Source organism: Astatotilapia calliptera, chromosome 7 (assembly GCF_964374335.1).
Source record: "Astatotilapia calliptera chromosome 7, fAstCal68.1, whole genome shotgun sequence".
NCBI lineage: Eukaryota > Metazoa > Chordata > Actinopteri > Cichliformes > Cichlidae > Astatotilapia > Astatotilapia calliptera.
Window position 1 is genome coordinate 50,846,275 of NC_137428.1, and position 18,144 is coordinate 50,864,418.

At 41.3% G+C, this 18,144-nt stretch overlaps 1 protein-coding gene across 2 annotated transcripts in view; it reads left to right on the top strand.

The window, feature by feature from the left end:
* fbln1 (fibulin 1) overlaps nt 1-17,761 on the top strand; it is a 32,341-nt gene extending 14,580 nt beyond the window's left edge. Inside the window, exons 16-18 of one of the 2 annotated variants that reach the window (XM_080304606.1) lie at nt 4,099-4,244; nt 5,896-6,036; nt 17,198-17,761. In XM_080304606.1, the coding sequence (XP_080160732.1) occupies nt 4,099-4,244; nt 5,896-6,036; nt 17,198-17,337 (427 nt within the window). In that variant the 3' untranslated portion in view covers nt 17,338-17,761. Of the gene's footprint in view, nt 1-356; nt 1,225-4,098; nt 4,245-5,895; nt 6,037-17,197 lie in introns of those variants that run through there. The other variant, XM_026175305.2, reaches the window with a different exon arrangement.
* Nucleotides 17,762-18,144: the final 383 nt, after the last annotated feature.

Below are 18,144 nucleotides of genomic sequence, written 5' to 3' on the forward strand. Positions count from 1 at the left end.
AGAGCCCCTGCATGTCCAGTATGCTCAATGCTGGAATGATTTCAGTATGAATCTGGCTGTAGCATGTTTTGCTGTTTCCGAGTGATGACATGCACATGGGTGTTTTTCAGTTTAATTTTGGCGCACATGACGATGACAATGTGTACACCCACACCCTTGTTTGGAGGCACCCAGTGACAGAACGTTTTGCATGATCCTAAAGAGGGCACTATAACTGAAAGTGATAATTCCTTTCTCTGCATGCCATGCACGGCAAATGAAATTTTCACCTGATCTCCCTTTCTCTTTCTCTCTTTTTGCCCGTTTTGTTCCGTCTTGTCCCGTCCTGCCTCCGATCTCTTTTTTTTCTTTTGCAGTCGATGCGAACGCTTGCTTTGCAATGAGTCTGTCCAGTGCCTGACCATGCCCCTGAGAATAACCTACTACTACCTCACCTTCCCCACCAACATCCCCATCTTCACCACCATCTTCCGCATGGGCCCCTCCCACACCGTGCCTGGCGATGACATCCACATTGCTATCACAGCTGGCAACGAGGGCGGCTTCTTCAGAACTGAGCAGATGCCCACTGGTGGTGTGATGTCAGTGGCAAAGCTCATCAACAAGCCAGAGGACTTTGAGCTGTCTCTGGAACTGAGGCTGCGCCGCTATGGCACAATCACTACATACCTGGCTAAAGTGCTGGTGTTTGTTACCCAGGAGGAGCCTAGAGTACCTTATAATCCCCTACTAGAATAAACAAAAGGGATTCATAGGTTTGCACAAGTTTTTACCCCCTTAAAATGGATGTGGCATATTAACTTAATCTCACTAAGAAATCAGAAAAATTGCAAAATGCATGCAAGAGTAAAGGATGGTGATGCAATATAGCCTGCTATATATTAATGATTACACGAGTTAAGTATAGTTAGAGCATGTACAGGTAAAAATATAATTCAAATTTTCATGAGTTTCTGGCAAGTGCAGGCCTTTCAGGGCTACTGCTGGTCCAAAACTATGGTACCGCTGTCCCCTTTATCTTGTCTGCTATTGAGGCTTTTTTCTACTACAGTTTTTTAAATGAATGAACTCAAATACTACTCTGTCTCCTAATAAATGCACATTAAACATGGCACATTATTTTTTTAATGACACTGTAAAATACATTAATCAGAAGGAAAAACAATCACAATTTGTAGTTGTATAGCATTACACACAATAAAGCTTTTGTTTTAAACAAAAAAACATGGATTATTATTCAGGAGTTTATATTAGGACCAACAGAATGCATCTTTTTAGGTGAGGCATTGTCAAAGAAGCCACTGTAGGTGGCGTTCTAGGTCAGTGTAACTCTCAAAATGGTAACAACCCAAGTCTGCCGACAACTGAGTGTAATTTGATGATGGTTGCATGATAAAGTCTGACATTTTGCAGTATTTTATGGTTTATGTGCTGGATGAACAGTTTTCTATTAAAACTGCAATAGAAATAACACATGTTCAAGTTAAAACCAGTGTTTGATAATGGTGCTTTGTGGGGTTTAATCAAATACAGCAAAGGGAGCAGTTGGAATGTGAGGCTAAGTCACAGATGGAGGCATGAAGATTTCCCCTCACAAAGTTTCATATTACTATTATTCCAGTAGTTTCAGAACATTGCGTATATTCTGTTTTGTCATTAAAAAAAAAAGTTCTTCAATTACAAGAAAGTGTTTTAGTATTTTAAACATTTTAGTGCTAAACAGCATTTATTAATGTTATTAGATGCCATTAAAGTTAATTTTCTTGTTTTTTTTTTAAAGGGTTTCCTGCATTATATCTGCAAACATATGTGCAAACCAGGCTGTATTTTTGTCTTTAACATTGGCTTAAAAAAACCTGTTAAAAATCGCAAACAGCAAAACCTTCAGTCACTAACTACACGTAATATATAAAGTACTTAGAGTGACTCCACTCCTTCAAATTCCAGTAAGCCAGACTGACACCAGACTTTGCATTGTTACTCCTGCTTCCCAAATGTCACTTACCATTACCAGTGATTTTTTTCGTGCACATCTCTTTAGCTCCCGTTGCACAGATTTCCACTGCATACTGCGGGTGCAAACCCCAACACAGACAGACAATTCCAAATGAAGGCTGAGTAAGTGACATGAGAAGAGATGCAGTGGGAAAGGAGAGGGGAAATGTGCACCAGTGGAGATTATAAATAGCTTGACATGCTGTGAGGGTGCTGCCTGAGCGGCTGTGGCTTTTAATAACTGTAAATGCAGATTTCTCAGGTTCCTCCTGTCCCGAACGTTTGGGCTAGTAAGGATGCACTTGGTCCCTGTTGGGGATAGCCTTAAAATAAGAGTCTAGTGGCGTACAGGAGTTTTTTCCTCCCCTTTTGACATTGAGTTATGGGGCTCTGGGCTCTGGCCGGTGGTCTGAACAATTTGCGGTACAGCAACATCACCGCGCACAAAATGAATGATGCCCTGCAGTGTTTGTGTTGGGGCGTTATCAATGTGCTGACTATAAATAATAATTACCAAAAAAATAAAAGGCCCTACACTTGACCAGAAGACTTTCATCCAAAAAAGTCTGTTTTTCTTTCTGGTCTGAGAATATTGGGGTTTTTTTCTCCTGGGCTGGGCCACGTGAGGCATGGGGACATGGAGAAGGCGCGCATATGTTCATGTGTGTCCAAGTGTGTGTGCATGAAATAAATGCACACATATTCACAAATGAAGACGTAGAAGTTTTTTTTGTTTTTACACTGAACTGTAATTACATTGAGCTGATGCCTCTGCTTTGAAGAGCCCATCTGAGTGTAAAAGGGTTAGGGTTGGGGGGGGGGGGGGGGGGGGGGCAGTTCACTCTAGGTCATTGTCTTCTCATAAATTTACTCTCTACCCCAACAGCTTTCACCTCATCCTCTAGAGCCCCACTTGGGTCTTTCTGCAGCTCAGGACGTGGTATTATAAACTAGGAGAACATTTTGTGGGTTTGGCCCAGAGCAGAGCAAAACCTGGACCCGCCGCTAATTGCTAATTACAAGCCCCTACCCAGTGGTGGCTTGACTTTTTGTCAGGGGCTTCTCTCCTCGCTCTCCATGAAAGGAGCCCTGCAACCCAAGCTTGGGCTTGAGCTTTGAGCTGCAGCAGATAGGTCCCCCGAGGAGCGCCAGAGATCCACGGGCATGACTCACAGTGTGGCTATATGGCTGCCATGCACATTAACTGGACTTATACATGACAACATGGATGTTTTCATAACCCAGTGTAACCGTGTACTGACTTGCCTCCTTTGTTAAACTCAAGCAAGGCTCAGCTTGAGTTTAACATCTTGAATGTCATAATCAAGGCTTTTATTTTGTTCCAAAAGTTCCCAAATGATCACAAGTTTTCAAACTCTTGATTTATGGGGTTGCTAATGCCTTAGAAACCTCTCTAAAAAAGCTGTCTTATGTAGCAGACAGGTAGTTAATAGTGATGTTTCAGGTGGCGTTAGCTTTAGGAGCCAGTAGAGGCACTCCAATCCCTCCGACCTGTCACTGATTAGTCTGTGGAATAAACAAAGCCCTAAATAATAGGATGAGAGCTGCCCTGGGGAGAGGCTGGGGAGTTGTCTAGTCATGTGGCTTACAATTTAGGAGTCTTTTAGAACACTCCCTTTCCCCATAAATCCTCCTCAAGAGATTATCTGATGTGAAGCCGGGGATGCTCTGCAAATCCAAATATTTTCCTGAGCAGGTTGTGGATCATTCTGTAAATGTAGTAATTCATTTCCCACACAGCTTGAAATAGTGGATCAGAAAGACATCAATGACAGCACAAGTCTCCACAAGCTACAAAGTTTGACTGTGGCATGAGCCTTAGCCATTGTTGGTTTATTATTCTTCCAAACCACATAGAATTTGAAGAATTTGATTGTTTTCTTGTGCCGAGCGCTACATTCAGTGCCCCTTCTGCCTCATTCAAATAGTGTTTGTGCAACAGCATCGCGCTGCCCTGATTTGTTCTAAGGTGGTTAGCTTTAAGCAAGCAGAACCTAAAAGGTCAGAGGCTGTGCATGTTTTCTTTTCCAATTATTTTTTGTTTTGTTTTTGGTGGGTAAGTATGTTTGTTCACTTCTTCAGAGCGGCGAGGCTTGAACGGTCTGAAGTTGTTCGCTGTGTAAAGTCCTGTCAGCCCAATAACATCGCCTGCGTTCTGGACCCCACGCACTCAGTGTCACACACCTTCATTTCCCTGCCTACTTTCAGAGAACTACCAAGGCCTGAGGGTAGGTACACGACTATTTGAATAGTCACACAAAAGGTACATAATCCAGTAAATAAAGCACTAAACACAAGAGGGGTTTTTTCTATTTAAAGAAAAAGGTTTTCAATGTGCCGATATCTTGTGGTCTCTGAAGCTAAGCGGTTGGCTGCTGTTTTATATACATATCTTCTTATTATTTTCATTCAGCATGTGTCCAAACCTCTTAACTGTCTCCAAACTGCTCAACCCGAGCTGTCTCTCTAATGTACTCATTTCTAATTCTGTCCTCCCTGCTCACTACCAATGCATTAGCATTTACAGCCCTGCCACATCCAGTTTGGCCTCCTGTCTTTTTGTTAAAGTCGCCATCACCAAAATATACATCATTTGGTAAACCATTCTTTTCATCTTTGCTGCTATTCTTCTGTCACAAAATTACCCCTGACACTTGTCTCCACCATGCCTCCCCTCTTCTCTTCATCTCTCATCTGCACTGTGCATTGGGTTGGACTGTGCATTGGCATTTAAACTCCACCTAAAATCTACCTTCACAATCTCCACTCCTTGCCTGTTCCCTTTTACACCTGTCTCCCTCTCATTCACACACATGTACTCTACTTCTACTGACTTTCATTTCCTCCTCCTCTCCTGTTTCATATATGTCACACAGATAGACAGTTGCCTCGGTCATAATAATAATAAAAAAAGACCTTAGCAGGTCTTTCAATCCAACCTCAGATGAACAACAACACATGCAGTACATTTGATTTAACAGCATGTGGCTGCTACTTACATGTATACCCTCTTAATTCCTTAGTTTTTCACTGCTTCTGCATTTTGGATTAATTTTTATGGAATATAATGATTAATATGTCAAGTGTTTTTGTTCATATCATGTTGTTCTTGAATGATTTTAACACCTATTCTAAACCAGATGATTTAAAAAAAAAATTAATATTATGTCTTGATACACTAAACTGTCAGAGGTGCTTTTTCTTTTTACCATGACTATAAATTTTTTTTCTGGACTGGAAGAATTTCTTTAGCATCACCAAGTTTAAAAAATGTTTATCTTTCTTTCCAAATCTCATCTTTTTTTCAGTGTCATTCTTCTTCTTCTTCTTCTTCTTCTTCTTCTTCTTCTTCTTCTTCTTCTTCTTCTTCTTATTATTATTATTATTATTATTATTATTATTATTATCTTAATTTTATCTGCTTTAATCTCTGAGCTCCCATCAACTGCTTTCTGTACAGTTGCCAGAATCCGTACGGCTGCCTCTGACACCCAAATGAGCTTTTCCATGAAGTCCTCAGTGGAAGACAGTTTTAGCTGGCTTTCCCCAGAGAACTGCTGCCACATATGTAACAACTGTAATCATTTGCAGGTTGCGACAGCTGATAAGCATCTTTTGGCTGTCATGCAGTGTGTGTTTCAGACACAGCCGTTCTCAGTGTCACTTCTTGTCATTCCTCATATGTCCTGAATTGGAGTGTAAAGAACTAGTGCTAAAAATCCTTAAGGTTTCTCTGACTATCACGAACACAAGCACTGTCATCACACACTTTATTGTATTTCTTTAAAAAAAAATTAAATTCAGAAAAAACAACAGTTGGGACCGGCTTTGCACAGCAATCCCACTGTCTTAACTTCTTCTCCCTGAATAATTCATCAGAGATCGTCTTCCTGAGAACAACAGTGCCAGCCTACGGGTCCTATAACTTCGGGAGTTACGATGTCAAGTTTGACATCCTGGAGGGCAACGTGGACAACGCCTTCGACATCATCAAGCGAGTGGAGAATGGGCTGTATGTGGGTGAGTACAGGGTATTTTTTGCTTGTCTGGGTGAACCAATAGCACATTCAGACAAGAGTGACTTTAACGTGTAACACATACCACCCGATGGTCTCTGTGACTGGAAATTGCATTTTCTTTTTGACAAAGGAGGTGGTTTTTCTGACCTCATCTCATTTTGAAATATATATATCTATTTTACAACAAATCAAACGCACATGTGTGCATTTAAAAAGTGCAAGAACAAAACAGCACAAAAATATATTCACGATGAATGTATTGACATAAGTACATCTGACGCAGCTTGTTATGGTCGTTGCAGCGTGGTGGCATCATGTAGCTGTCATCGTCTTCACGGGGGCTCCTCGTGTCTCTGTGCTCGGCGAGCTGTCCTCTGAGTGGCTCTCTGAGACAGACAAAGGCCTGTTTCTGCCTGACCAAATATTTGGCATCGGTTTTCACAGTCTTGTGGTTAAGCAAAGTACCATTTAATTCACTTATCCATGGCTATGCTTATCCCAAAGATCATTATTTTCCACAATAAGTTATGGTGGCCTGAACGTGCAAGAATAGAGGGCATAAATCTACATTTGTGTGTTCGTATGCATGTGTGCATGATTAATTGCTGTTGACAGGCAATTCATCATAACTACCTGGTCAGTAGCTGCCACTATGCACAAAAAAAAAAAGGATTTGCACTGTTTCAAGTAGGAGCAGCAGATACCATCTCCAGCGGTGTGTAACAACAACAGATGTTTGGGTAGAAGCCATTGGTATACTTTAGTGTGGTGGTGACCCAAGGCTACTGGTGGTGTCTGTAGAGGAGCAGAACTGAGCCTTGGCTGAGGGAGGATGAGGGCGTTCTCAGCCCTGAGATGACACATTGTTGGACCTGCTTAGGTGTTTTTGTTTAGTTGGTGTGTTGAGATGCAGGCAGGGTTGGTAGATGAAGTATAGTTTCTTCCTTTTCTCCTTGTTCTTCTTCTCCGAGTGATGGATGAAGGGATGGCTTGTCAGTATGCACATCTGTCTTTAAAGAATTAAAGGGAGGGAAGGAGGAGGAGAGAGTGTGTGGCTGTCACTGGTTAAGGCCAGACTGGTGCGAGCACGCAAGTGTTCCTCTTTCATGCACTTGCAGAAACAGATGTGTACTTATCAAATACACCCAAAGACATGGGAGAGAAAAAAAAACAGTTTATCACCAGCAATAACTCACATAAATTCCTGTAAAACCAATTATAATTATATTGCACTGTCTTGCGAGTGGTGTATTTTTCTTGGAATGCACAACGGTGTAATTCTACATGAACGATAAGCTCTGTTTTGTAATGTGTCATCCACTGTGCACGTCTGTGTGCATGTGTATAAAGAGGGTTTAGGAGAAATTCCCTGTTTATAGCGGTGCTCATTTGCAGGGGCAGCGTGTGTTTGCGCGAGGGAGAGCAAAGAGAGCAAAAGAGTATGGAGAGAAAGACAAAGCGAGAGACTGCAGTTCAGTCAAAGAGGCCGGGAGAGAGAAAATATGTGCAGAAGTAATCCTGGGCGCTGTGCTTCATGTGGTTAAATGTATTGTTCCATTTCCCTGCACTAGGCCTCAGTGTCTCGCCGAGCATTAGAGCACTTAAACTGACGACCACATGAAAGGCCTGTTTGTGAGGAGCCACTTCTCTCCCAAACCCATTGGATGCTTATTGGATGCAGCTCTTGCATGTTAGCACCAGTTGCCCATCACGTATCCAAATTGAGGCCCTGCGCACTGGAGCCTTTGGTCACTGACTACTTGCTGTGAAGTGTGGCGTCCATGGTGTGATGAAGGCCCTCTTGGTTTTATTTAGTGGGTTGTGCTGCTGGTGCTTTGGCTCGCAGATGCAGCTGTTGCATAACCATTGTGAGGCTAGCTGACGTGTCACTTAAGGAAGCTTAGTTTCCAGTATCTCCAGTGTGTCTCCAACAGTGGTATTACAGCTTGGTGGGATGTGAAGAGTAGCAGACATTGAGGCTCCACTAATGAACAAGTGTGTGAACTCAAACTGACTTCGGTCATTATTTTTGGCCACTTTTTGTGTTATTGAACGGGACAAAAGAGGCAATTAGCAGTCCACAGAATCTGTTGCTAACTCGAAAAAAAGTGATTCTTAAAAAGGTCTGATTGGCTGCTGCTCTTTTCCCTTTCACTCCCTATTTTAAAACCCATCAACTTTAAAAGTGCGCACATGCATGCGGTGTAGCCGTAGACATATGCACGGACGCATACACGCGCAAGCACACACACGCACATGTACAGCACTGGCTGAGAACACACCACAATGTAAGAACCACACCGCTCTTTCATAGTTCCCGGTCATCCATCACTGGCTTCAACAGCTCTGTCACATCTGGATAACAACCCTGATGCATCTGTGCAAACAAAGACATCCCTCAGCACTTGGAAAACATAATCACAACCAATCAGACGTGGACAAATTCCCAGGATGACCACAGCAGTAGCGCAACAGCGACCACACAAAGAAACATCTCTTCAGGTAGACAAACACCAGATTCTCCAAAGTGTTTTATTTGTCACCTGTCAAAAAGTGTTGGAAGCAGTCATTGATTTTGATTAGGGGCAGGTTGTTTGAGTCGGGTTGATGACGGGGTGATTGACTCTGGCAGTCAGCGGGAGGGTAGATGAATCCTGCTTTTAAAAACACTGGCTCGGTGGCTTCAGCTGGAAGCACGAGCGTGGTTTGAGGTGTTAATAAAATGCTGGTAGTTCCCTTGTTTGATTGTCTACCAGCGAACTATCATCCAAGAGTGGTCATGCTTTTTCTATCACCACGTATCAAGGCCAGCTCAGAGAGCATGGAAGCGTTCTTTTGACTTTAACTGTTACTGAGAAGGCTTCTCTTCATGTGACCGCTTTAACTATAAGTAACTATACATTCAGCCACAGCTCTTATGCTATGCAATCTCCACTTTCAGTTGACACAGCCAAACCCCTGACCAGGATCCTTGTGTGTAAATCCAATGTACAACACAATCAGTAGCCAACCATTGAATGAACCAGTCACCACACATTTAGTCATGCCTTGGATTTGTTCAAATGACTCCTCTTCATGAGTAATTATTTGTCATGGAAGGATTTTAATGTGCCATTAATCATTGCTGTCTGCATTTCTTCTTCTTTTAAGTTGGAAAAACAGATTTTATTGTGTAGTATTGATGTTTATCTTGCTGGATGGCAACAGATTACGTAATGACTTTGTTTATGAATCACAGCCATGATGTAGAGAATCTGTGAGTTTGAGACGCTGGGGCTAAATTCCATTCCAGTTTGAAAGGCAGGTGGAAATATGCCTTAGTGGTTTATACGATGTCCAGAGATAAATATCTTTCGCACTCCCATTGGCACGATGTTGGCAGCAAGCGAGGTAGCCATGGACAAAGCGCCTCTGTGCAGGTAGTCGTGGTCTTCGATGCTGCCGTCCACAGTGACTGGCGGAATGTGAACCTTCTGTGTGAGACATGACCGCCTCTGAGCCAGTGAAGCCTGCAGCTCTAGCTTGTGGCTGTTGCTGGTGAGAAGCTGAGGACAGCTGTGGAGATAAGCAGACAACACGCCGCTCTGCTTCGAGCGAGGCTGTTATTTGGCTGGATCTTTACACGGCCCACCAGAGTGCGCCAAGCCCACGAAGAATCCCTGTCGGGAGATTACAGTATGGCTAATCAAAACACGTTCTCCTCCACACAGTAATCCCACAATCAAACACACAGCGCTCCGCTCGGGTGGTCCACCGCTTTCAAATGTACTGATGAAGAGATAGCGATGCAGCAATGTCAAGCTCGCACAGACATTCTGCGTACCCAGTCAGTAAGTCAAGTTACCAAGACACTGGTGTGAACACATATAGTACACATTGCTCGCAATAAAACTGTCGCAATAATTCATTATGATACACTTATCTCCCGTGCTTTGGTGATCCATTTAATTTACACTCATCATTACTCTTTGCTTTCCAGCACTGTGTTTTTAAGAAAAACCAACTGTGTTTAGTTAACCACTCAATTCCCAAAATTAATGCCTGTTTTTAATCCACGCTCATGATGTGACTTGCCCAGATAGATAGCAAAGTGCGCTAAAAGCTCATGAACACGCTGTATACTTCAGTTCTAATGCATAATAAAGTGCAATGATTTAAAATGCAAACAGGGCAGTTTTTCCTCACATACGCTTTTATCCATTTAGTCTACATTCAAGTCTATTTTATGCCCCTGAGCTATGGTTTTTCGCTTTGAAAGGTCAGTTGTAATGTAGTGCAAAGGTTGTGGTAAAGATAATGGTGCATGTTATGTCATCTCAGCTGCTCTGGCCCACAACTGCTAAAACAGAAAGTCCAAGAAAAGAACCAACCAGTTCCCTAAGGCCACTTCAGTGATGTCACAGCCCATGCGTGCCACTGTCCAACAGTGAATCACTGTTAATTGGCCTTAAAATACCAAGCCACACAGACATGGATGGGGTATACATGGGTCCCACTCCCTCTTTGGAGTGGTCAGAGTTGTGTTTGGACAGCCTGACCTGAGTGGCCATCAGTGCACCAGTCAGAAGATAAATACAAAGTCAGACCCTGAGGGGTCTGTACGCTGTCTTCGTACAGTTGATTATCCTGCCGCGCCGGGACATTTGAATGTATTATATTTCAGCCAAACTGAAGGGTTATCAAAACTGAAATTGCTTGTTTTACTAATGGGGTAACAAGGGAGCTAGTTAGCAATTTCTTTGGCTTGCCTTCGAGTTTTTATGGAGAAAACCTTTCAGGCAGTAAAAAAGAGTTATTGAAAAAGAAACCACTCTTTGCTCTGTTTATACAAATGCCAGCAGCTGTGAATCAGTAAGAGATGCACTTGGTACATCAGTGAGAGATCCGGATGATCTCACAGTTACTACAGTGAGGGTGCTCAAGAATGTCCTCCAGTACCCTCTTTGTATACTGGAACTTTGTACAGCACCTGGATGCTCTCCAGGGGTTTCACTGCAGTGAGCATGCATAGCGCCACAACCAGCATGTCATTATACAATACTGCGGTGAAGCCAATGCATACTTTTCATTTGTCTCTGGTGTTAAACCCGTTCATTTTGGATTTTGTCATACACTTCCTTGCTGAGTTGTAGAAACCAGAAAACCCCGAAATTGTACTGTTTACATGTAACCCTTCAATATTGCAGACCTCGTGGCCATGAAGGATGACAAATGCCTCCTGGCATTTGCTTCACTTTGTTTTGGGGGCAGCGTCTCTGCTACTACTATGTGTTTATTTAGGACTGTTTTCTTCATGGGAGGCTACTTTATTGTGTGGTGGGATGCTTCTGGGGAGTGGACAAACTGTACAGCTGTTAGGGTTTAGTGTGATGGTGGCTGTTAAAAACCAGTGGGGTCACCTTTGCACCCTGCGGCAGATACTTCAAAGAATTGGAAAGACACCACAAACTTTTCCGGCATTACTTTGCAACTTTGCAACCCAGTCACAGGGCATGCTGTCAGCTGTAGAGGTTTGAAAACCTTCCCGTCTTTATTTATATGAATCTCAGGTGGCATTGCAGCAAATCAAAGTCAACCTGTTATGTGGATGTTGGCCCTTTGCCTTATAGCTTGGAAGAAATGTTAAAGATGCGTATGTGGTTGTGGTTTCACCTCAGGTTCGCTGTGAGTGCGTTGAGGCCCAGCTGTTAGCTGATGCTTTGCCTTCACTGAGGATACCACTGTGCTTTTGATGGGAAGCTCACGGAAACACAAAGTCATCATGTTGGGATTTCGCTGAGGTTTCCGAGAGGTCATGTAAAACGACTATGGTATCACGCTACTTCGTGCAGAGTTGGGCGCTTAAGCCCACAGTATAATGACATAATGACCCTTTCTTGTCCTCAAGGTTCACAAAAAATAGTTCACATGAGGTGTGCAAGATAACTGTGGCACATCTTATATAGATGAACATATATAGGATTAAAAGAAATTCCAAAATCTGAAGCGAGGCACCCTGAACCATGGTTCATGTTTCTTTTCAAATGCTCTGAGAAAACTGAAGGATTTGGACGAGCCATTGCAAAAATTCCGGACAGCACACTTTTGCACTCTGCATGTGCTAATTAGACCACAAACAAATTTACAAAACTCTAATGGGGCCGACACACATACCACATAGCCTTGTTTAGATGCCCTAAATAAATTTTAGTTTAGTTTAGTCTCTGTGTTTTTGTTATTTATTTATGTGGTAAGATTTTTTTTGTTTTACTTTTCACGGAAACCATCCTCTGGAGTTTTAATGGAAAACTTAACCTCAGCTGGCCCTGATTATAAGTGTTTAGCCGTAATTAGATATAGGCCACAATTAATGCAATAATAACATTTTTTAAAAATGCCCTTAATGTGGACTTAAACCCATCTGTCCTTGCGGTGGTCCATATTGTGCTCATAACAACTTACTCATCTTCATTGCATGATTGCTCATCCCAGGACGGAAGCTTTTGATCAGATCTCGTTTGATTTAAGCAAATGAGCAAAGAATGAACCTTTGCACTGATTAACTCCACTGGCGTTGCATGCCATCTCAGCTGGCTTATGTCTGAAAATAATTTTCCGACTCAAAATCCAATCTCTTTTTCCATGTCAGTTATTTTCTTAATATTGCAGCTGTTGTTAGGTTTAAGAAAAGGTTAGTTCTCTCTGACAACGCTAATGGTTTGGAAACAATAAAATCTCAGACCCGGGCCCCTTTAGTGTCACTACGCAACAGAATCCCAAAACACCAAAACAAGGGGCAACCCTGGTAGAAGTGGGCCCCATTCCACACTTCTCCAAGTGCTTATCACCAGAATCTGCTGGAATCTGTTGTGTGCCCACATTCCTGGCTCGGAGAAGGACAAGAGAGCAAAATAAAGTGACAGAGAGAAGGAGAGACGCCAGTCTAAGTTCCTATAGCTTGCCCCTCCCAGAGTTAAAGATCGATTCCTGGAGAAATGCCTCCATGGCTGTATCGCGTGACTGCAACTGCTCCCCTCCATCAAACACATGGGACTCATTTAGCCTTGTGGGCCACAGTGATGGTGCCACAAACGCCAGCCCCCCTCAGGAAGGGAAGAGAAGGGAGGGAAAAAAAGGCGAATATGTGAGTGGGGGGCCATCATACAATGCCAGTGTCCCACAGGACCCAGTGCATGGCTCATAATGGATCATCATTTGCCCTGTAGTGAATGACAACCAAATGGATTTTACTGCCTTTTTTTTTTTTTACAAGTACCACAGGAAAGAGCCTCATAATTCATAGTGATCTAGGCAGTGATCTGTCATTTTGATCCATGCTGAGTTAAACTCTTGAGTCATCCTACTAAAGGCTTTAACATGTTACTGACTCAGATGAGTATGAGAAGCAGAAGTAAATGGGGAAAAAGAAAGAGGGCGGCTGAAGGTGTGATAGGAGGACAGTGTGGTGATTGTGCTGCCTGACTATACCACCGATAGCTGTTCAAACAGGCCAGAGCTGAAATGTCCCCAGCCCTCTGCAGAGAAAAGTCTGTTGACAGCTTGTGTAAACACTGGCATTTTTCCCCCCTCTAATCGCATGTTCACTTAAAAAGAGCACCCAATGAATTCCATGGGGATTCAGTAATGCTCTGTTGCAGTATGTTTATTCTTCCATCTGTTTTACCATGATATCACTGTGTCTTCTGTTTATGGGGTTGTTCATTGGCAGATCTTTGGCTCATTAACAGCAAAGGTTATTTGAAACTCATCTAAATTGATCAGCTGATGCCAAAAAAGTAGGGAAACGCATTTTAAGCAATAAATGCTATTCAGTATTCATTGATGATTACTTCACTGTTCTTTAAAGATCGACCCAACTTCCAGCCTCCACTCTATTCTCAATGACATAGTTTTGATAGAGTTGTGATATGTTAGCTTTGCGTGCGGTGGTTTGAACTGTGCCTCATTTTACTTTGTTATTCAGAACTTTTCATTTGCTATAGTGATCTTTAACTATACATATTTGTTTCTACAGTAGCATCTATTACCATCACGGTGTCTGGTAGTTAACATGCTCTGTTTTTAATAGGTTTGCTGGTCAATATCTAGGCCAAAATCTCAAGACAGAAAACAAGTCACATATACACTTTATAATTTATTAATCGTTGCATTGTGAGAGAAAAGGAGGGAGAGAACATAGAATCTCTGCATATTCAGTTTGACTTTTTGTTTTGAGTTGACAGGCCTGATTGCACAGACAGTGAAGAATAGAGCTAAAAAACTCCCAAATCTGTTGCTCAAAAGCCTGATTAATGAACAGTTAAATATTTCCTACTGAAGAAACAACTATTGATTCATCCCTTTTTTGTGGATGGATCAATAGATCTCAGTCAGTGGATGGTAAAACATAAGGTATACCCTAGACGTGGAAGTTAACAATCTAGCACACTGGACTGTGGGCAGAAATTTTTTACTACATTTTACTACAGGGAATAGTGTACACCATTAGTAGAAAATGCACTGGCTGGTTTGAAATATATTTATCTGATAGATTCCCATTTTTTTTGTATAAAAAAGTCTTCTTCACAAATGAAATCTAGTCATGGAGTCCCACAAGGTTTTGTGCTGGGTCCAATAGTTTTCATTTAATACATAAAACCTTTAGCAGATATAAAAAAAATACTACAAAGTTTGTGTCGTTCAAATGATAGTCATCTTTGTTAATGAAGCCAAACGGCACAAATCAATTATTTAAACTGCAGACATGTCTTAATCACACAGGAAGTGATTTGCAGTGATGGGGTGAGCCCCAGATAGTAGATACTTAATGATATTCTCTGACTGCGAGTCCCAACAAAAAATTAACCACTGGCAATGCAAACTGAGTGAGTCCTGAATTAAAACTTTCTCAATTTGAAGGGAAGGAGTTGAACCCACTACCTGTGAGAGCAAATAATATCATTGATTAACACATGACAGTTGATTGACTTATACATTAGAGGGTTATATAACCAGGGAACCACAGAATTGCTTCCTGTGTACATGTCCCTTTAAAAAACATAAAAACCTGTGTTGTTTTAAAGTTATAAATCCAGACAAATTAACAAAGTTTTATACTACTGTGAGGAATCTTGGAGTCATTTTTGTATAGGATATGACACATTAATCAAATATCTAGGTCTGCCTCCTTTCGTCTACACAGTTTTGCTAAAATTTGGAAAATCCTGCTGTAATACTACTCTTTCTAGGCAGGACTATTGTAATTCCTTATCATCAGGATATTTTAAAGATCCAAAGTACCCCAGTGAGAGCACTACTAGAAGGAAAGATTATACATCTCACATACTGTATTAGCTTCTCTTCACTGACTTACTGTTAAATCCTTTTTGTTACATATAAAGTCCTGAATGATCCTACCTTAAAGACCTCATAGTATTATACTATCCCAATAGACCACTTCAATTTCAGGCTGCTGGCTTACTAATGTTTCCTAGACTTTCCAAGAGTAGAATGGGAGGCAGTTTTCAACTGTTCGCCCTGTGTCCCATGGAACCAGCTTCCAGTTTGCATTTGGGAAAGACACAAGTCAAGTCAAGTGGCTTTATTGTCATTCCAACCACGTGCAGTGGTACAGTACACAGTGAAATGAGATAACGTTCCTCCAAACCATGGTGCCACATATGACATATAACAGACAATAAGCACCGGAGTACTTAAGGTGCAATGTGAAAAAATTGCAAACAAAACAAAACAAAGACAGTGCAACACCATACAGAACAGAATGATACAGACACAAGACAGTGCAGACACAACAGTGCAATAGAAATGTGCAAAAGTCTGAGAAGTATGCAAAAAGCAACTTGATGTATGAAGGTGTGCGTGCTCAGGATGCTCTCTATAGTCCCTCTGTAGAAGGTGGTGAGAATGGATGGTGGGAGATGGGCTTTTCTCAGCTTCTGTGGGAAATAGAGATGCTGTTGGGCCTTCTTAGTTATGGAGCTGGTATTGAGGGGCCAGGGGAGGTTCTCCCCCAGGTGGACACCAAGGAATTTGGTGCTCTTGACAACTCTTCACCAGTCCATTAGCTGTTGCACCTCCTCTCTGTATTCTGACTTGTTCTTGCTGATGAGACCCACCACAGTCGTGTCATTGGCGAACTTGATGATGTGGTTCGAATTCTGCATTGCTGCACAGTTGTGAGCAGAGTTAACTGTACTTTTAAATTAGGTTTAAGACTTTGATTTTTGATAAAAACCTATGGGTTAGAAACTTAAAGGTTTAGTCTGCTAAGGGACTTCCCTCAGCTTTCAGGTTCTACCCTCACCCCTGAACAAGTCATGACAGATGGCTGGCCCTCCTTGATCATGGTTCCACCACATGTCTCTTCCTGTTAAAAGGGAGTTCCTCCTTCCTACACTTGCCAAGTATTTGCTCATAGGGGATTGTCTGATTGTTGGGTTTTCTCTATAATAATATTATAGGGTCTTTATCTTACAATATAAAGCATCCTTGAGACAACTGTTTTTGTAAATTAGTAGTTTATAAATTCAATTTTGATTAAACTTCATGTCCTAAGACTCTAGATGTGTATAACCATAGTATGCTGCAAATTCAGTTATTGAAGTTGGAAGAAAATAAGCTTGAAACTCAAAAATATGTTCTAAGCTATTATGCAACCTGTCTAGACAGATAATTTAAGGATATGCAAGACTGACAGAGCTATCAGACATGTGAAATTAACGACTGAAGAATGGCTAGTTAAAGCAAGCTGTGACTAGCTTGTGACTACATGTTACTGTCTTTTCACTTTTGCTGGTAAATTACAAATACAATCACAAACTGTAGTGAGGTAAGAGCAAACACTTTGATCCTCAACACTATAAACCCAAACTATCCAGAGCTAGATATCACTAGGGTGAACAAAGAAACCATATTTAAAACACACAGAACTACATTAATAATGACAAAAAGACTCCACAATGACAACAGTCTCTTTGAGGAAAATTATTCTGACTGATTGTAGTTCCTTAAGCTAACCAACTCTCAAGCTTCTGAACAAAATAATTCTTTTTTTGTTTATTGAGATTATTGAGACATGTCATGATACAACAAGTAGTCTTGCTTAGCACGGATCTACACATTTAGCCATACTACTTTTTCTCATTCATCTTTGTCTTTTCCAGGTATTGTTCGCCAGGTGAAGCCTCTGATTGGTCCAGCGATGACAGTACTCAAGCTATCTATGCGCAACCTGACAATTCAGGGCGACTCTGGCCATAACATCGTCAACGTCCATGTGTTTGTCTCAGAGTTTTGGTTCTGAAAATGTCAAGATTTTACCAACAATCACAATATAAGACATCCATTGTCAACACTGTACACATTGGTTTTGTTATATCAATGGACATATCAGTGTTGAGGTTTTAATGTTATGTGTTGACTATGGAATTGCTTTTGACTGTTGCTGAGATGAAATGCTCCTAGCTGCTTCTGAAAAGAGCAATACACTTTGTTTTGATGACAAGCTCAGCATTATGTGCACAAATATGAAGAAACTTTATATTTTAAAAAGACTTTTTTAATTGAACGTGCATGCATTTGGAGAGGCCCTTAAAGGATATGGGGATTACATTCAGCCATACTCTTTTCATGATGTTTAAGCCTCTGTTTTTAAAACACCTACCTTTCCTTTCCTACTGTGCACAAACTTTTTTAAAGGAATAAACATTATTTTTTTTGTTACAGTATTTGTTATATCTGTTGTTTTTTCCTGATAACATTTGAAGACCAAAATTGTTTGTTATTTTAACAGCTTTGGTTCAGTCCTTTTTCCTATCCTTCATCATGTTTGGCATTGACATACCCAACACAGTTTTAATGTAAAACAAGGTATGCAATGCAAAGTAATTTCAAATTGCTTTACTACCTTAAAATAGTATACCAACTGTAGTATAAATATTATTTGGGCTCATGTCATTCAAAGGCTCACTACTGGCTGTTTTAATACAAGTAATCCATAAATGTTAAGATCTCAGAAACAGATGTAAAGACTGAAATAAAATATATTATAAGGCAGAATTCACACATGGAGATGAAATTGACAACAGTATAAAGATGTCAGGATTTACAA